At 43.7% G+C, this 14,500-nt stretch overlaps 1 protein-coding gene across 1 annotated transcript; it reads right to left on the bottom strand.

Annotated features, from left to right (window-relative positions):
• Positions 1 to 8,299: 8,299 nt before the first annotated feature.
• LOC125376096 (cyclic AMP-inducible protein BP74-like) lies at positions 8,300 to 10,159 on the bottom strand. Its single transcript, XM_048387703.1, has one exon. The coding sequence runs from the start codon at positions 10,157 to 10,159 to the stop codon at positions 8,300 to 8,302; it is 1,860 nt and encodes a 619-aa protein (XP_048243660.1).
• Between the last annotated feature and the right edge of the window lie 4,341 nt (positions 10,160 to 14,500).

Raw genomic sequence — 14,500 nt, forward strand, 5'->3', positions numbered from 1 at the left:
CCGCTTACATATTGTTAAAATCAATGTACACAGTTTGAAATTAGTTAGAAGAATAAAAAGAGAAAGGAATTATGTGTTTTATGTTTAAGGATGGTAGGGTAACCTTGTTGTTAAAGCATTTACCCATTACGCAGAAAAAGAAGAAGTTTGATTTTTTAAAATGAGTAAATAGGTGAAGATCTCAATGTTTGTGTTCCATACTGTGATATTGTTGTCTGGCGCTACACGCGTGTCTTCTCACTCAATACTTAACTTTAACAATGAACATTGAGTGGTGAATGTCAGCAATATTCCAGATCTGTCGCCTGTAAATAATTGATTCAAGGGTACAGAAATCAGGTTTGTTTTGTTCACTATCATTTTTGTGAACAGTACTTAAGTTGAGGTGAAATGGGGTTTAACGTCGCGTCCAAGATTATTGCACTTATATAGCGACGTGCATACACGTGTGTGTGTGTGTGTGTGTGTGTGTGTGTGTGTGTCTGCTTGTACTAGCCCGGACTGATGCCGATTTATAGTGCAAGCTCACTGAGATACCATATGTCGCAGTTTAACATGAATACCCCACTCAGACACAGTATACTGACTCCGAGCCGACCAGTCCTTGTTTTAGCCTCTTAATGCCGGACAGGGATCGAACCCCGGACCTTCCGCTCTCCGGGCGGACGCTTTACCTCTAGACCACGGAGGCGGTCCGATACAGGTAACACTCTTCCGCGTCCCTAAGAGTGATCGGGTTTCTAAGATGATAGCCGCATTAAACCTATACCAGTAAGCCAGGGTGTTACCGAAAGCAATATACTGCTACTGTGCGGGTACAGTCCCCCATCCGTGGCCTAGTGGATAGAGCCTCTGCCCGGAGAGGGAAGGTCGGTGGTTGGATCCCGGCTGCGTCGTACCAGTGACGTTAAAACAGGGTCCTTGTTGTTACCCTGACTGGCGTTCGGCATTAAAGGGATAAAACAAGGGCTGGTCGGCTCGGAGTCAGTAGGTTGTGTCTGAGTGAGGTACCCGTGTTAAACCGCGTCAAGGTATCTCAGTGGGCTAGCACTATGAAATCGGCATTAGCCCGGACTAGTACAAGCAGCCACGAACACACACATGCATGCACGTCCCTATCTATGTAAGTGCAATAATCTTAGACATGACGTTAAACCCCATTTCACCTCACCTCATTTGCAATGTTCTGTATGCAGTGAAACCCTCTTGATCTGAACGGTATACTTTCCCCTGAAGCCACCCGGAAGGACAAGGCATGGACCATTTTCGGCAAACAGAATCGTATAATTTATGAAATGAACAAAACTTTCAGAAATCGTTAATAAAGTTTTAAAATTTGTTACGCTACTGGTAAATTACAATTACATTTTTGTAAATCTTATCAAAACTTTATATGTTTCGTACATTTAAGATTGAGTGATACAGGTCTCAGACGTTTACCACTTTGGTGAAACCCACGAGCAGGGGTATGGTGCTGAAAAACCTAGAAACATAATCGGGGCGAACCCGCAATCATAGACTTCTGGCGTGTCGGGACGCAACTCTACAATTGCGGCGCCTTAAACGACTGGGCCTCCCGAGCCCGTAAAAGGATCGTTTACACATCCATATATCCTTAAAACAGGCAATACATACATACATACATACATTCATACATACATACATACATACATACATACGTACGTACGTACGTACATACATACATACATACATACATACATACATACATACTCATACATACATACATACATACATACATGTACATACATACATTATACATACATACATACATACATATACCCTTAAAAAGAACAATTTGTACATACATATACCCTCAAAAAGGATAATTTGTACGTCCAGATATCTTTAAAAAGGACTATTTGACATTCATATACCCTTAGAGCGGGCAATTTGTACATCCATATACCCTCAAAAAGGACAATAGGTGTATCCTTTTCTTTGATTTTTTTCTTAAAGTCAAAGCGATCTCTCAAACCCCTTCAAGAATAATGCACCATTTGAATAATGAATTATTGACTAAAGTCCTACTCCATTGTTTAGTCAATTATGCTGCATACCGACCAAAGAGAAGCGCCGTACCATTCCCTGGACGACACGCATCAAGCACGACATATTGTACTGAAGAGACGATACCAATTCCCATCTGTCCAAAGTAGATACCTTTATATAAAAGTCGTTCAAAGTGATGCATCTTTGTCTGAAACCATTAACCTCAGTGAAAAGCCTAGATATTACCATCCTGGTCAGTGGACGGAAATATTTTCATTATCAACCATTGCCTCTCTGGAAGCTTCCCTCCGCTTCATGGCACACGTTCAGTGAGCTAGATAAATGATACGTTAGACGTGTAGGCACTGAGCAGCTTGGGGCAAAGATATCCCATCCCTGGTCGTCAGGAACGTGACAATCCGCTTGCCTCTAATGCTCTCTAATGGAAAAAGTCGTATGAGGATCAACTTTGTCATTTCAGAATTCTGGCAGACGATCTGTGGTTTTGTGCAGACGACAGGGATCGTCTGCCCTGTTTCCAGAATTGATTGGCATCAAGAAGTGACGGTCACCTTGACGATCTTGACATGGGACACTTGCCTCATGGGGCTGGTTCCATAAAGCAACCATACACTCCTACGACTGTCGTTATAAATCTAAGTTTATATATATCTATGAGTTACCACTTTCGTAGAGTTTAGACCCGATGGAGGACAAGGGAACGCTCTTGTACATGGGCGGCCATTCGGTAAAAAAATACAAAGTTGAAATAAAGGACAAAAGTACGCAATAATTTCAAATGTTACTAATAAAGGTCAAAATACAAAAGTAACAGACACCGGTTACAAAATACAAAGTTGAAATAAAAGTAAAAAATGCTTTACAAATTGCAGCGCCATCTGGCGTTCTTTATTGTCAACGTCTTTTAGCAGTCCAGTGTCCTTTTGTGCCCACTGACGTACTTCAGTACACATTGTTCTTTCTTTTCATATGACGTCTTTTCGTAACATCTGACTAGTATTATATTGCGTACTTTTGACCATTATTTCAACTTTGTATTTTGTAACCGGCATCTGTTTTGTATTTTGACCTTTATTCGTAACATTTAATACTTTATTCGTAACATTTCAACTCTGTATATACGCATAAAAGTTGGCAACTGTTGACAATTTGTTTGGTGTTGGTCTTACGTTGACATAAACGTTCACATTGCAAAATACACACACATTATTTTACATTTGCACCTGCTCCAGACATGATGCAAAGTTGCTTCTGTAGTAATAATACACACATGTATTTCTACACACGTATGCACATATACACACATACGTATAGAGGCGCATGTGAACGGGTTATTAGAATGAGGATAGGGTGTTTTAAATGTGTAACCAGGCCGATTTTGTGCCACCGTGTGCCCCGCTGTCAACCATTGTCATTTGTGACCAACTCGTGCAATTCCAGGACAAGCCGGTCAGGGTACGGAAAGATGTGAGTGGTGATGATGGGCCAGACTTAATTATTATACACAGACTGCGTGATGGAATATTTCTGAAGGCGGCGTATAACTACATTCAGTCATTTGAAAAAATCATAACACAAATACCAGTCACCCTCTTAAGCATCTTCCCGGGACAAGGGAGTTAACTGACTATTGACCAATCAGATTCCACCTTTTTTATCACTTTCATTTGCTTCAATAAAATGGCGTCGCCCAGTGAAGACGATCTCATCGATTTATTGTAATAAAAAGGGTCTTACTTCGCGAAGTGCATCAAATCACATGAGCACCTTTATTAAATACATGAAAAGATTTGGAAAATATCTATTGACGCTAAGTTGTCGGTACACATGCTTTGCAAATCCTGCAATCGACCGAAATCTGCACGGCAGTTCACGAACCGGATGTCGATTTCGTTTCGCGATTGGATTGTACTATGCATAGACTCGTTAGTCCAGCCAAACTATAACTACATAATTTCAGCCTAGTTCGGCAAGGATGGAAACTTTTATGGTCAGTTAACTCTCTTGCCTCGGGAAGATGCCTCCGGTGTAGCTGTGATTGCTCTTTCGGTTTGAGTTTAATTCAGACAGAAAAAACACATTACACCTTCTCGTCACCCGACCGCGCACCAACGGTACTGTGATCCCTAGCACCGTGAGGTCAACCTAGCAGACGACAGTTGTCGTCTGCGACATTTCCGTATAAATTGCATTTACTGGAAGCTACACCAACTTATTTCACGACTCAGCTGTGAATGAATGGAACTGAAGAGGCTGGGATGAAGACGGTCATGTTGCGTCTGTTCCCTGTGGAATTACTACGGTGACACTGCCAACATTTCTCCTGCCATATTAGCTGACGTTGAGTTAGATCGGTCGGCTGTGTGTTTGGTTCTTGGAGCTGACCGAGGACTATATACTACTTAACAGGTGTTTGAATTATATATAAAAAAGAATATTCTGTGTATACGTACGTCGCGTGATTTTGTACCAGAGATGCTATCACGGTATTGTTAAGACAGTCGTAGCGCCCCAACGCTTTGTGCATCGGGACACAATGTCCCTGCGTCGACACAGACTTATCACAGGCAAAGCATTAAATCGTTTTGTGGAACGGAACCGATGGGCTGGGCGCATGTCGGGATTTTTGTTGAGAAAAACATATTTTCCATGTTTTCTTAAAGACATTCAAACCGAATGATTATATTTTTTCACAAGACATATTTTTCATGACTTCTAGCATGTCGCCAAACCCCAACTCCAAATTTCCAATGTTTAACGCCACACTCAGCATTAATCCATCTTCCCAGGGCAAGGGCGTGAACTGACTTTAAAAGTCCACTTTCCACTGGAACACGGACTCTTTTAGTCAGTTAACGCCCTTGCCTCTCGGGTAGATGCATCAATCCAGGACCCGTGAAGATGCGGGGTAGAATAGGTCTTCAGCAACCCATGCTTGCGGTACAAGGCGACTATGCTTGTCGTAAGAGGCGACTAACGGGATCAGGGGGACAGGCTCGCTGACTTGGTCGATGCATGCCATCGATCCTAATTGCGGATTGTCTGGTCCAGACCGCCGTCTTATAGCTGGAATATTGCTGAGTGCGGCGTTAAACAACAAACAAACAAACAAACAAACAACAAAGCCTAAATCCAGCTATATGCTGTCTGTAGGTAACCGAGTTTGGACCAGACAATCCAGTGACTGAAATTGTGAATAACGACCCACACCGTCGGGGTACGGTGACACGCTTCCAACCAAGTCACCGAGTCTGACCACCCAATATATTTATCATTTTTTAAGACAAGCATAGAATGCTGGGAACCTATTCTAACCCGAAATCCCTCACGGCATTATGTGTGGGTGTCAGGCCGAGACATTTGTTCGTCACTGAAAACACTCACATTCTTTTCATGCTGGACCGCCTCCGTGGTCTTGTGGTAGAGCGTCCGCCCGGAGAGCGGAAGGTCCAGGGTTCGATCCCGGGCCGCGTCATACAAAAAGACGTTAAAAGATTGTACTTGTTGTTACCCTGTCTGGCGCTCGGCATTAAGGGGCTAAAACAAGGACTGGTCGGCTCGGAGTCAGTATACTGTGTCTGAGTGGGGTATTCATGTTAAACTGCGGCATGGTATCTCAGTGAGCTAACACTATAAATCGGCATCAGTCCGGACTAGTACAAGCAGCCACACACACACATACACGTGCATGCACGTCGCTATATAAGTGCAATAATCTTGGACGCGACGTTAAACCCAATTTCACCTCACCTCACCTCGTTTCATGCTGACTGGGACAAGTGATGAAGTCAATTTCACCGACGTCCCTGCCTTCTAGCAACGCTTACATTTGTCATAGCTGAATCACTTGTTGTAAGAGGAGGAGATATTCACGCATACATTGATCAATCAGTGTGACTCTTGTACGTTTTCGATCAGATGGTGATGGCAGAAAAGATGAAAGGGATCAAACATCAGGTTCAGCTTGATGGAATTCTTGCAGCGACAGCATCATTCATTGGTTGTCATGCAGCCACGCCAGCCTCCTATGTTGAATTCTGTATCTTTTGATGTGGTTTGTTTCAACCAAATGTATGCAAATTGCATTTATAGGAGTGTCTTATTACGAACTGGCATATGGTGATTCGAACATAACGCATAAGAATGACGTGATGCGTTGCTGTTATCGGGGATGGGAGACTTGTTCGGGCCAAGAGGATATTTTGACACATGTGTATTTGTTTCTTGTTGAACGCCGCACTCAGCAACAGTCCAGCTACATGACGGCGGTCTGTAAATAATCGAGTCTGGACCAGACAATCCAGTGTTTGGCATCATGAGCATCGATCGACGCAATTGGGATACGATGACATTCTTAACCAAGTCAGCGAGCCTGAACACCCGATCCCGATCCCGTTAGTCGACAAGCATAGTCGCCTTTTACGGCAAGCATGGGTTGCTGAAGACCTGTTTTACCCGGATCTTCACGGCAGCCGGCACATGTGTAAACCTCCATATCATAGTATAGCCTCTCTTATTAGTAAGTGCAGGAAAGAAAGTTTATGAAATTATCTCCGAGAGGAAGCGATCTAGAAAAACGCATGGATCGACAACACGTGTTGTAAACACTATGTCGGATCGACAAGACGTGTTGTAAACACTATGTCGGATCGACAACACGTGTTGTAAACACTATGTCGGATCGACAACACGTGTTGTAAACACTATGTCGGATCGACAACACTTGTTGTAAACACTATGTCGAGTGTCCCATAGTATCCAAAGTAATGTTATATTTAGTATCACATTTTTAACTGTTCCTCTCCCAAGTCCAGATCCTCCACCTGTGATCTTGTGCCTCAATAAAATCTCCGTCCCCAGGCTATTTCCAAAGACTGTCAGTCTCGAAGCTGCCCCAAATCCTCACCATGCTATGTAGCCAGGTTCCGGCTACTCTGCTGGATGTGATCAACTGTTGGCTATCCAGCTATAGAGTCAACAGTGGACGGTCCATCTTTATTAAGTAATCGTTGGCCATCCCGCTTTTTAAAACATGGCTCCTTGGTCTTTGACCGTGCATTAACTAACTGAAGTGACCAGTTTATCTTCTCCTTGATGATCAAAGCTCAATGATGATGTTTACCGCTAAAAAAATGAATATTTCTTGAAGAGTGCACTTTGCATGTTTTGTCATTACTTTAAGTAATATTCCCTATAGTCGGAATGGCTTGTTTTCACTTTGTAAGTTTTAGCACACACGCAGCTATCTTCGATAATTTATCATCGCGATATTTCGTGATTCTATTTCAAGTAGAGAGAACTAGAGGTACATTAAAATATCATGCCCAACACAATTTACAGAAGTTAGCTTCGGGGAGGCCCGGGGACTCTCTACAGCATATCCCCGGGACAGGGGGTTAGGAGGTTATTCTTGGAAAACCAAGTCCCCGCAAAAACAATAGGATTACGTCACTAAAGGTTTGTAACTAAACATTTCAAATATTAGACACCAGGTCGGAGTGCTCTAACCGTTACATAACCAACTGTTGGCTAGCCGACGACATGGCAACTGTGGGCTACCCCGCTATATGCTCAACTGTTGGATTTTTATCGTTTCCTAAACCAAACTGACATGGTCTTTTTGCCATTCCCAATTACATTCCACTTATCTCCCACTCTCAAAACGCATCCCAACCGTCTGCCCCATTTGACCTCGCCCATTGCTATATTTCACGAACGCTGTTTATCATATCCATCATGTCATCGTCCATCTTTCCATTACCCCGTCTCATCATGTCATCGTCCATCTCTCCATTACCCCGTCTCATCATGTCATCGTCCATCTTTCCATTACCCCGTCTCATCATGTCATCGTCCATCTCTCCATTACCCCGTCTCATCATGTCCATCTCTCCAGTACCACGTCTCATCAGGTCCATCTCTCCATTACCCCATCTGATCATGTCATCGTCCATCTCTCCATTACCCCGTCTCATCAGGTCCATCTCTCCATTACCCCGTCTCATCATGTCCATCTCTCCATTACCCCGTCTCATCAGGTCCATCTCTCCATTACCCCGTCTCATCATGTCATCGTCCATTTCTCCATTACCCCGTCTCATCATGTCATCGTCCATCTTTCCATTACCCCGTCTCATCAGGTCCATCTTTCCATTACCCCGTCTCATCATGTCATCGTCCATCTCTCCATTACCCCGTCTCATCATGTCATCGTCCATCTCTCCATTACCCCGTCTCATCAGGTCCATTTCTCCATTACCCCGTCTCATCATGTCATCGTCCATCTCTCCATTACCCGTCTCATCAGGTCCATCTCTCCATTACCCCGTCTCATCATGTCATCGTCCATCTTTCCATTACCCCGTCTCATCATGTCCATCTCTCCATTACCCCGTCTCATCATGTCATCGTCCTTCTTTCTATTACCCCGTCTCATCATGTCATCGTCCATCTCTCCATTACCCCGTCTCATCATGTCATCGTCCTTCTCTCCATTACCCCGTCTCATCATGTCATCGTCCATCTTTCCATTACCCCGTCTCATCATGTCCATCTCTCCATTACCCCTTTTCATCAGGTCCATCTCTCCATTACCCCGTCTCATCATGTCATCGTCCATCTTTCCATTACCCCGTCTCATCATGTCATCGTCCATCTTTCCATTACCCCGTCTCATCATGTCATCGTCCATCTCTCCATTACCCCGTCTCATCATGTCATCATCCATCTCTCCATTACCCCGTCTCATCATGTCATCGTCAATCTCTCCATTACCCCGTCTCATCAGGTCCATCTCTCCAGTACCACGTCTCATCATGTCATCGTCCATCTCTCCATTACCCCGTCTCATCATGTCATCGTCCATCTTTCCATTACCCCGTCTCATCATGTCCATCTCTCCATTACCCCTTCTCATCAGGTCCATCTCTCCATTACCCCGTCTCATCAGGTCCACCTCTCCATTACCCCGTCTCATCATGACATCGTCCATCTCTCCATTACCCCGTCTCATCAGGTCCATCTCTCCATTACCCCGTCTCATCAGGTCTATCTCTCCATTACCCCGTCTCATCATGTCATCGTCCATCTCTCCATTACCCCGTCTCATCAAGTCCATCTCTCCATTACCCCGTCTCATCAGGTCCATCTCTCCATTACCCCGTCTCATCATGTCATCGTCCATCTCTCCATTACCCCGTCTCATCAAGTCCATCTCTCCATTACCCCGTCTCATCAGGTCCATCTCTCCATTACCCCGTCTCATCATGTCATCGTCCATCTCTCCATTACCCCGTCTCATTAGGTCCATCTCTCCATTACCCTGTCTCATCATGACATCGTCCATCTCTCCATTACCCCGTCTCATCAGGTCCATCTCTCCATTACCCCGTCTCATCAGGCCCATCTCTCCATTACCCCGTCTCATCATGACATCGTCCATCTCTCCATTACCCCGTCTCATCAGGTCCATACCTCCATTACCACGTCTCATCAGGTCAATCTCTCCATTACCACGTCTCATCATGTCATCGTCCATCTCTCCATTACCCCGTCTCATCATGTCCATCTCTCCATTACCCCGTCTCATCAGGTCCATCTCTCCATTACCCCGTCTCATCATGTCATCGTCCATCTCTCCATTACCCCGTCTTATCAGGTCCATCTCTCCATTACCCCGTCTCATCATGACATCGTCCATCTCTCCATTACCCCGTCTCATCAGGTCCATACCTCCATTACCACGTCTCATCAGGTCCATCTCTCCATTACCACGTCTCAACATGTCATCGTCCATCTCTCCATTACCCCGTCTCATCATGTCCATCTCTCCATTACCCCGTCTCATCAGGTCCATCTCTCCATTACCCCGTCTCATCATGTCATCGTCCTTCTTTCTATTACCCCGTCTCATCATGTCATCGTCCATCTCTCCATTACCCCGTCTCATCATGTCATCGTCCATCTCTCCATTACCCCTTCTCATCATGTCATCGTCCATCTCTCCATTACCCCTTCTCATCATGTCATCGTCCATCTCTCCATTACCCCTTCTCATCATGTCATCGTCCATCTCTCCATTACCCCGTCTCATCATGTCATCGTCCATCTCTCCATTACCCCGTCTCATCACCCCGTCAGAAGCCAGATAGAAGGAACATAACTCGTAATAGCCACTGATGGGCTACGATCGAGCCTGGAAATTCCGGCCGTGTACGGCAAGGGTACAAACTGGACTTTTACAGTCAGTTAACGCCCTTGCCTCAGGAAGATGTCATCCCGTCAAAATCATGTCCATCATCAATCGCCCCGACACTCCATCCATCACATCATGTCCATCGCCCATCTCTCCATCACACCATCTCATCATAATTATCAATCGTCCATCTACCCATCTCTCCGTCACCCCACCTCATCATGTCCATCACAGCGTATAACAATTGTATAAGTGACTGTGTATCGGCCCTACAACAGCGAGCCGGTGACCGACTACATTCTCTCGGTGTCTCTCTCTACCCAGCAAGAGAGACCCTGGACGTCGGGCAGGACCTCTAGAAATACCGTCACTGACGTCCAATCGATTAGCTGGCCATATCAGCTCCCCATGTAGAGCAAGACTGACGTCAAACCTGTTAGCTGTTTATCCATTTCATTCACTTTTGAAGAAAATATTATTTGACGTTGAGTTCGTTTTACACGTATTTTTTAACTGCCCAGAATACCTCGATGAAATGTCACCATTCCATTTCTGATTGATTTACCTGCCGTTCTTCAGATATTTACACATGGCAAGGTAATCATTGTTGTGACGTCAGCACGTCCTTTAGAAAATACGAGGTTGTGTTGGAAGATAGGACCAGATTAAGATTTAAGATAAGACAGTCGTGGTATTTCATTGTGCAAGAAGATATAACGTTATTCTCGTAATACATATTAGCATTCTTTATGCTGGAACAGGATCAGGCAGCTGTCACTTATTGAGCCAGCCCTTCTCGTACATTGAGGGTTATTTTCACAATCGAAAAACCATGTCTTGTTTGTTTCGTTTTTGTCACCTTCCTACATGGGTGTATACTTTTTTTTGCCCGGCCGCTTTGAACAATTAGGGGGTTCTAGGTGTGAGTGAGTGAGTGAGTGAGTGAGTTGGGTTTAACGCCGATTTTAACAGTATTCCAGTTATAGCGCGGCGTGTCAGCTTAATGTGGGAGGAAAGCCCGAAGTGATGCAGGTCTCAGACGTTTACCACTTCGGTGAAACCCACGAGCTCGTGTATGGTGCTGACAAACCTATAAACATAATCGGGGCGAAATTGGATTCGAACCATCATAGGTTTGTGGCGTGCCCAAGGGACTCAACTCTGCACAGCGAATCGCTGTCACTTAGAAGATTGGGCCACCCGTGCCCCTACCAGTTCTGGGTGGATTCATATAATGAGCAACATCGCACGCTCAAATGACACGTACAAAAATGTATTCAAGTTACCGAGCCTGACCACCCGATTCATTAGGTCGCCTCCTACGAATAGCGAAGGTTCCCAATTCTAATCCTGAATCACCACGCCGTCCCCGAGAGTATAAGTAGAACGGATGTGGTATACAACAAACAGTCAACTTTATGGATAACAATTTCTGCATTTATCGACGTTTAGACCGCCTCCGCGGTCTACTGGTAGAGCGTCAGTCCGGAGCGGGGGAAGTCCGGGGTTCGATCCCTGGCCGCGTCACACCAAGAGACGTTAAAAGATGGTACTTGTTGTTACCCTGTCTGGTGCTCGGCATTAAGGAGTTAAAACAAGGTCCGGTCGGTTCGGAGTACACTGTGTCTAAGTGGGGTATTCATGTTAAACTGCGGCATGGTATCTCAGTGAGCTAGCACTATAAATCGACATCGGTCCGGACTAGTACAAGCAGCCACACACACACACACACACACGTGCATGCACGTCGCTATATAAGTGCAGTTATTCTTGGACGCGACGTTAAATCAAATTTCATCTCACCTCACCTCACCTCACCTCACCTCACCTCACCTCACCTCACCTCACCTCACCTCACCTTATCGACTTTTAGATGTAGATTCTGACACCGTTATCAAGCTGGGGAGACAACAGTGAGTGAGTGAGTGAGTTTGGTTTAACGCCGCTTTTAACAGTTTTCCAGTTATATCGCGGCGTGTCAGCTTAATGTGGGAGGAAAGTCCGAAGTGATGCAGGTCTCAGACGTTTACCACTTCGGTGAAACCCACGAGCACGGGTATGGTGCTGACAAACCTAGAAACATAATCGGAGCGAACCGGGATTCGAACCCACAATCATAGGTTTCTGGCGTGCCCAAGGGACGCAACTCTGCACAGCGAATCGCGGCGCCTTAGACGACTGGGCCACCCGTGCCCCCTTGGGAGACGACAACCAAGTGAAGAGAGAATAACAAAAAGCAAACAAGTAATGAAGCTAGGTGTACAGTAAGGATCAGGAAGACTTCTGGAATGTCAATCATGCAAACGGATATGATATTGGACAACAATTAAGAAACACTTGAACAGTCATATTTAGTATGAAGTGTTACAATAAATAGTATAATGTATTGCACTCGAGTACATGTAAAGTGGAACTCCGATAAAATCATTACATCAATCAATCGTTAAACCGTTCTCTATGAAATCGTCGGGGTTTAGAATTCGGTAATACTCTGTGTCAATATTTTTTTTTATACTACTCGTTGCCAACACTAATCACGATCTGACGAGATTTCACTGTAATATTTATGTGAGAATAAAACTAGTGATATTGGAATGTTGACCTAGGTGGTGGTTGCTGACTAACTTTTGCATCCTGGCTTCGTTAGGTTTGATCTGACTTGTGATTTTATACTGACTGGTGGTAGGCCGAGACAGGCTGACAAGAGTTACTCCCCTTGCATTACAGGTCAACACTCGGGGTATTGTTCATATTGTATACATTGTGAGAATCTGATAAACTAATTATATTATTTATCATTTTGAGTCCTGTCCGTATATTTGTCATGAGTCGTAATAAGATCTAACTATCTTGTAGACCAGTCACTGTTTTGCACAAACAAATGGACTAGCTGGTCTGTGCGGACGCCATGTGTTGTGTTGTTTTATGTATTTCTTTAAGATACACTCGGAGTCCGCTGGAGGATGAAAAGCTGCGTTCACATTTAATGCTGAAACACAGAGTGTAAGTTGGTTACCAAGGTTGATATGAAGTTAAATTCAGACTAAAATAACTAGTGTTAATCAGTCATTATCCGATCTCTTTTTTATGAATCATCTGCTCCCGAAAATGCTGAAAAAATATTTTGTCTTCCGGTTTAACCAAAAAATGTGTTGTTAGACATGTTAGGTGTTCTGAATAAATGCCTTGTTGTATTGTGATGTCCTGCCTGATGTAGTGTAATGTCTTATTCTTTATGTAGTGTAATGTCTTAGTCTTTATGTAGTGTAATGTCTTAGTCTTTATGTAGTGTAATGCCCTGTGTGTAATGTCTTAGTCTTTATGTAGTGAAATGTCTTGTGTAGTGTAATGTCTTAGTCTTTATGTCGTGTAATGTCTTAGTCTTTGTGTAGTGTAATGTCTTGTGTAGTGTAATGTCTTAGTCTTAATGTTGTGTAATGTCTTGTGTAGTGTAATGTCTTAGTCTTTATGTAGTCTAATGGCTTGTGTAGTGTAATGTCTTGTGCTGTGTAATGTCTTTGTCTTTATGTAGTGCAATGTCTTGTGTTGTGTAATGTCTTAGTCTTTATGTCGTGTAATGTCTAGTGTAATGTATGTCTTAGTCTTTGTGTAGTGTAATGTCTTAGTCTTTGTGTCGTGTAATGTCTAGTGTAATGTATGTCTTAGTCTTTATGTCGTGTAATGTCTTGTGTAGTGTAATGTCTTAGTCTTTGTGTCGTGTAATGTCTTGTGTAGTGTAATGTCTTAGTCTTTATGTCGTGTAATGTCTTGTGTAGTGTAATGTCTTAGTCTTTGTGTCGTGTAATGTCTTGTGTAGTGTAATGTCTTAGTCTTTATGTCGTGTAATGTCTAGTGTAGTGTTATGTCTTAGTCTTTATGTCGTGTAATGTCTTGTGTAGTGTAATTTCTTGTGTAGTGTAATATCTTAGTCTTTGTGTAGTGTAATGTCTTAGTCTTTGTGTCGTGTAATGTCTAGTGTAGTGTATGTCTTAGTCTTTATGTCGTGTAATGTCTTGTGTAAAGTAATGTCGTAGTCTTTATGTAGTGCAGTGTCTTGTGGAGTGTAATGTCTTGTGTAGTGTAATGTCTTGTGGAGTGTAATGTCTTGTGTAGTGTAATGTCTTGTGTAGTGTAATGTCTTGTGGAGTGTAATGTCTTGTGTAGTGTAATGTCTTGTGTAGTGTAATGTCTTGTGTAGTGTAATGTCTTGTGTAGTGTAATGTCTTGTGTAGTGTAATTTCTTGTGTAGTGTAATGTCTTGTGTAGTGTAATGTC

The sequence above is a fragment of the Haliotis rufescens genome, unplaced genomic scaffold, assembly GCF_023055435.1.
Source record: "Haliotis rufescens isolate VD_foot unplaced genomic scaffold, xgHalRufe1.0.p SCAF_7, whole genome shotgun sequence".
NCBI classification, from domain to species: domain Eukaryota; kingdom Metazoa; phylum Mollusca; class Gastropoda; order Lepetellida; family Haliotidae; genus Haliotis; species Haliotis rufescens.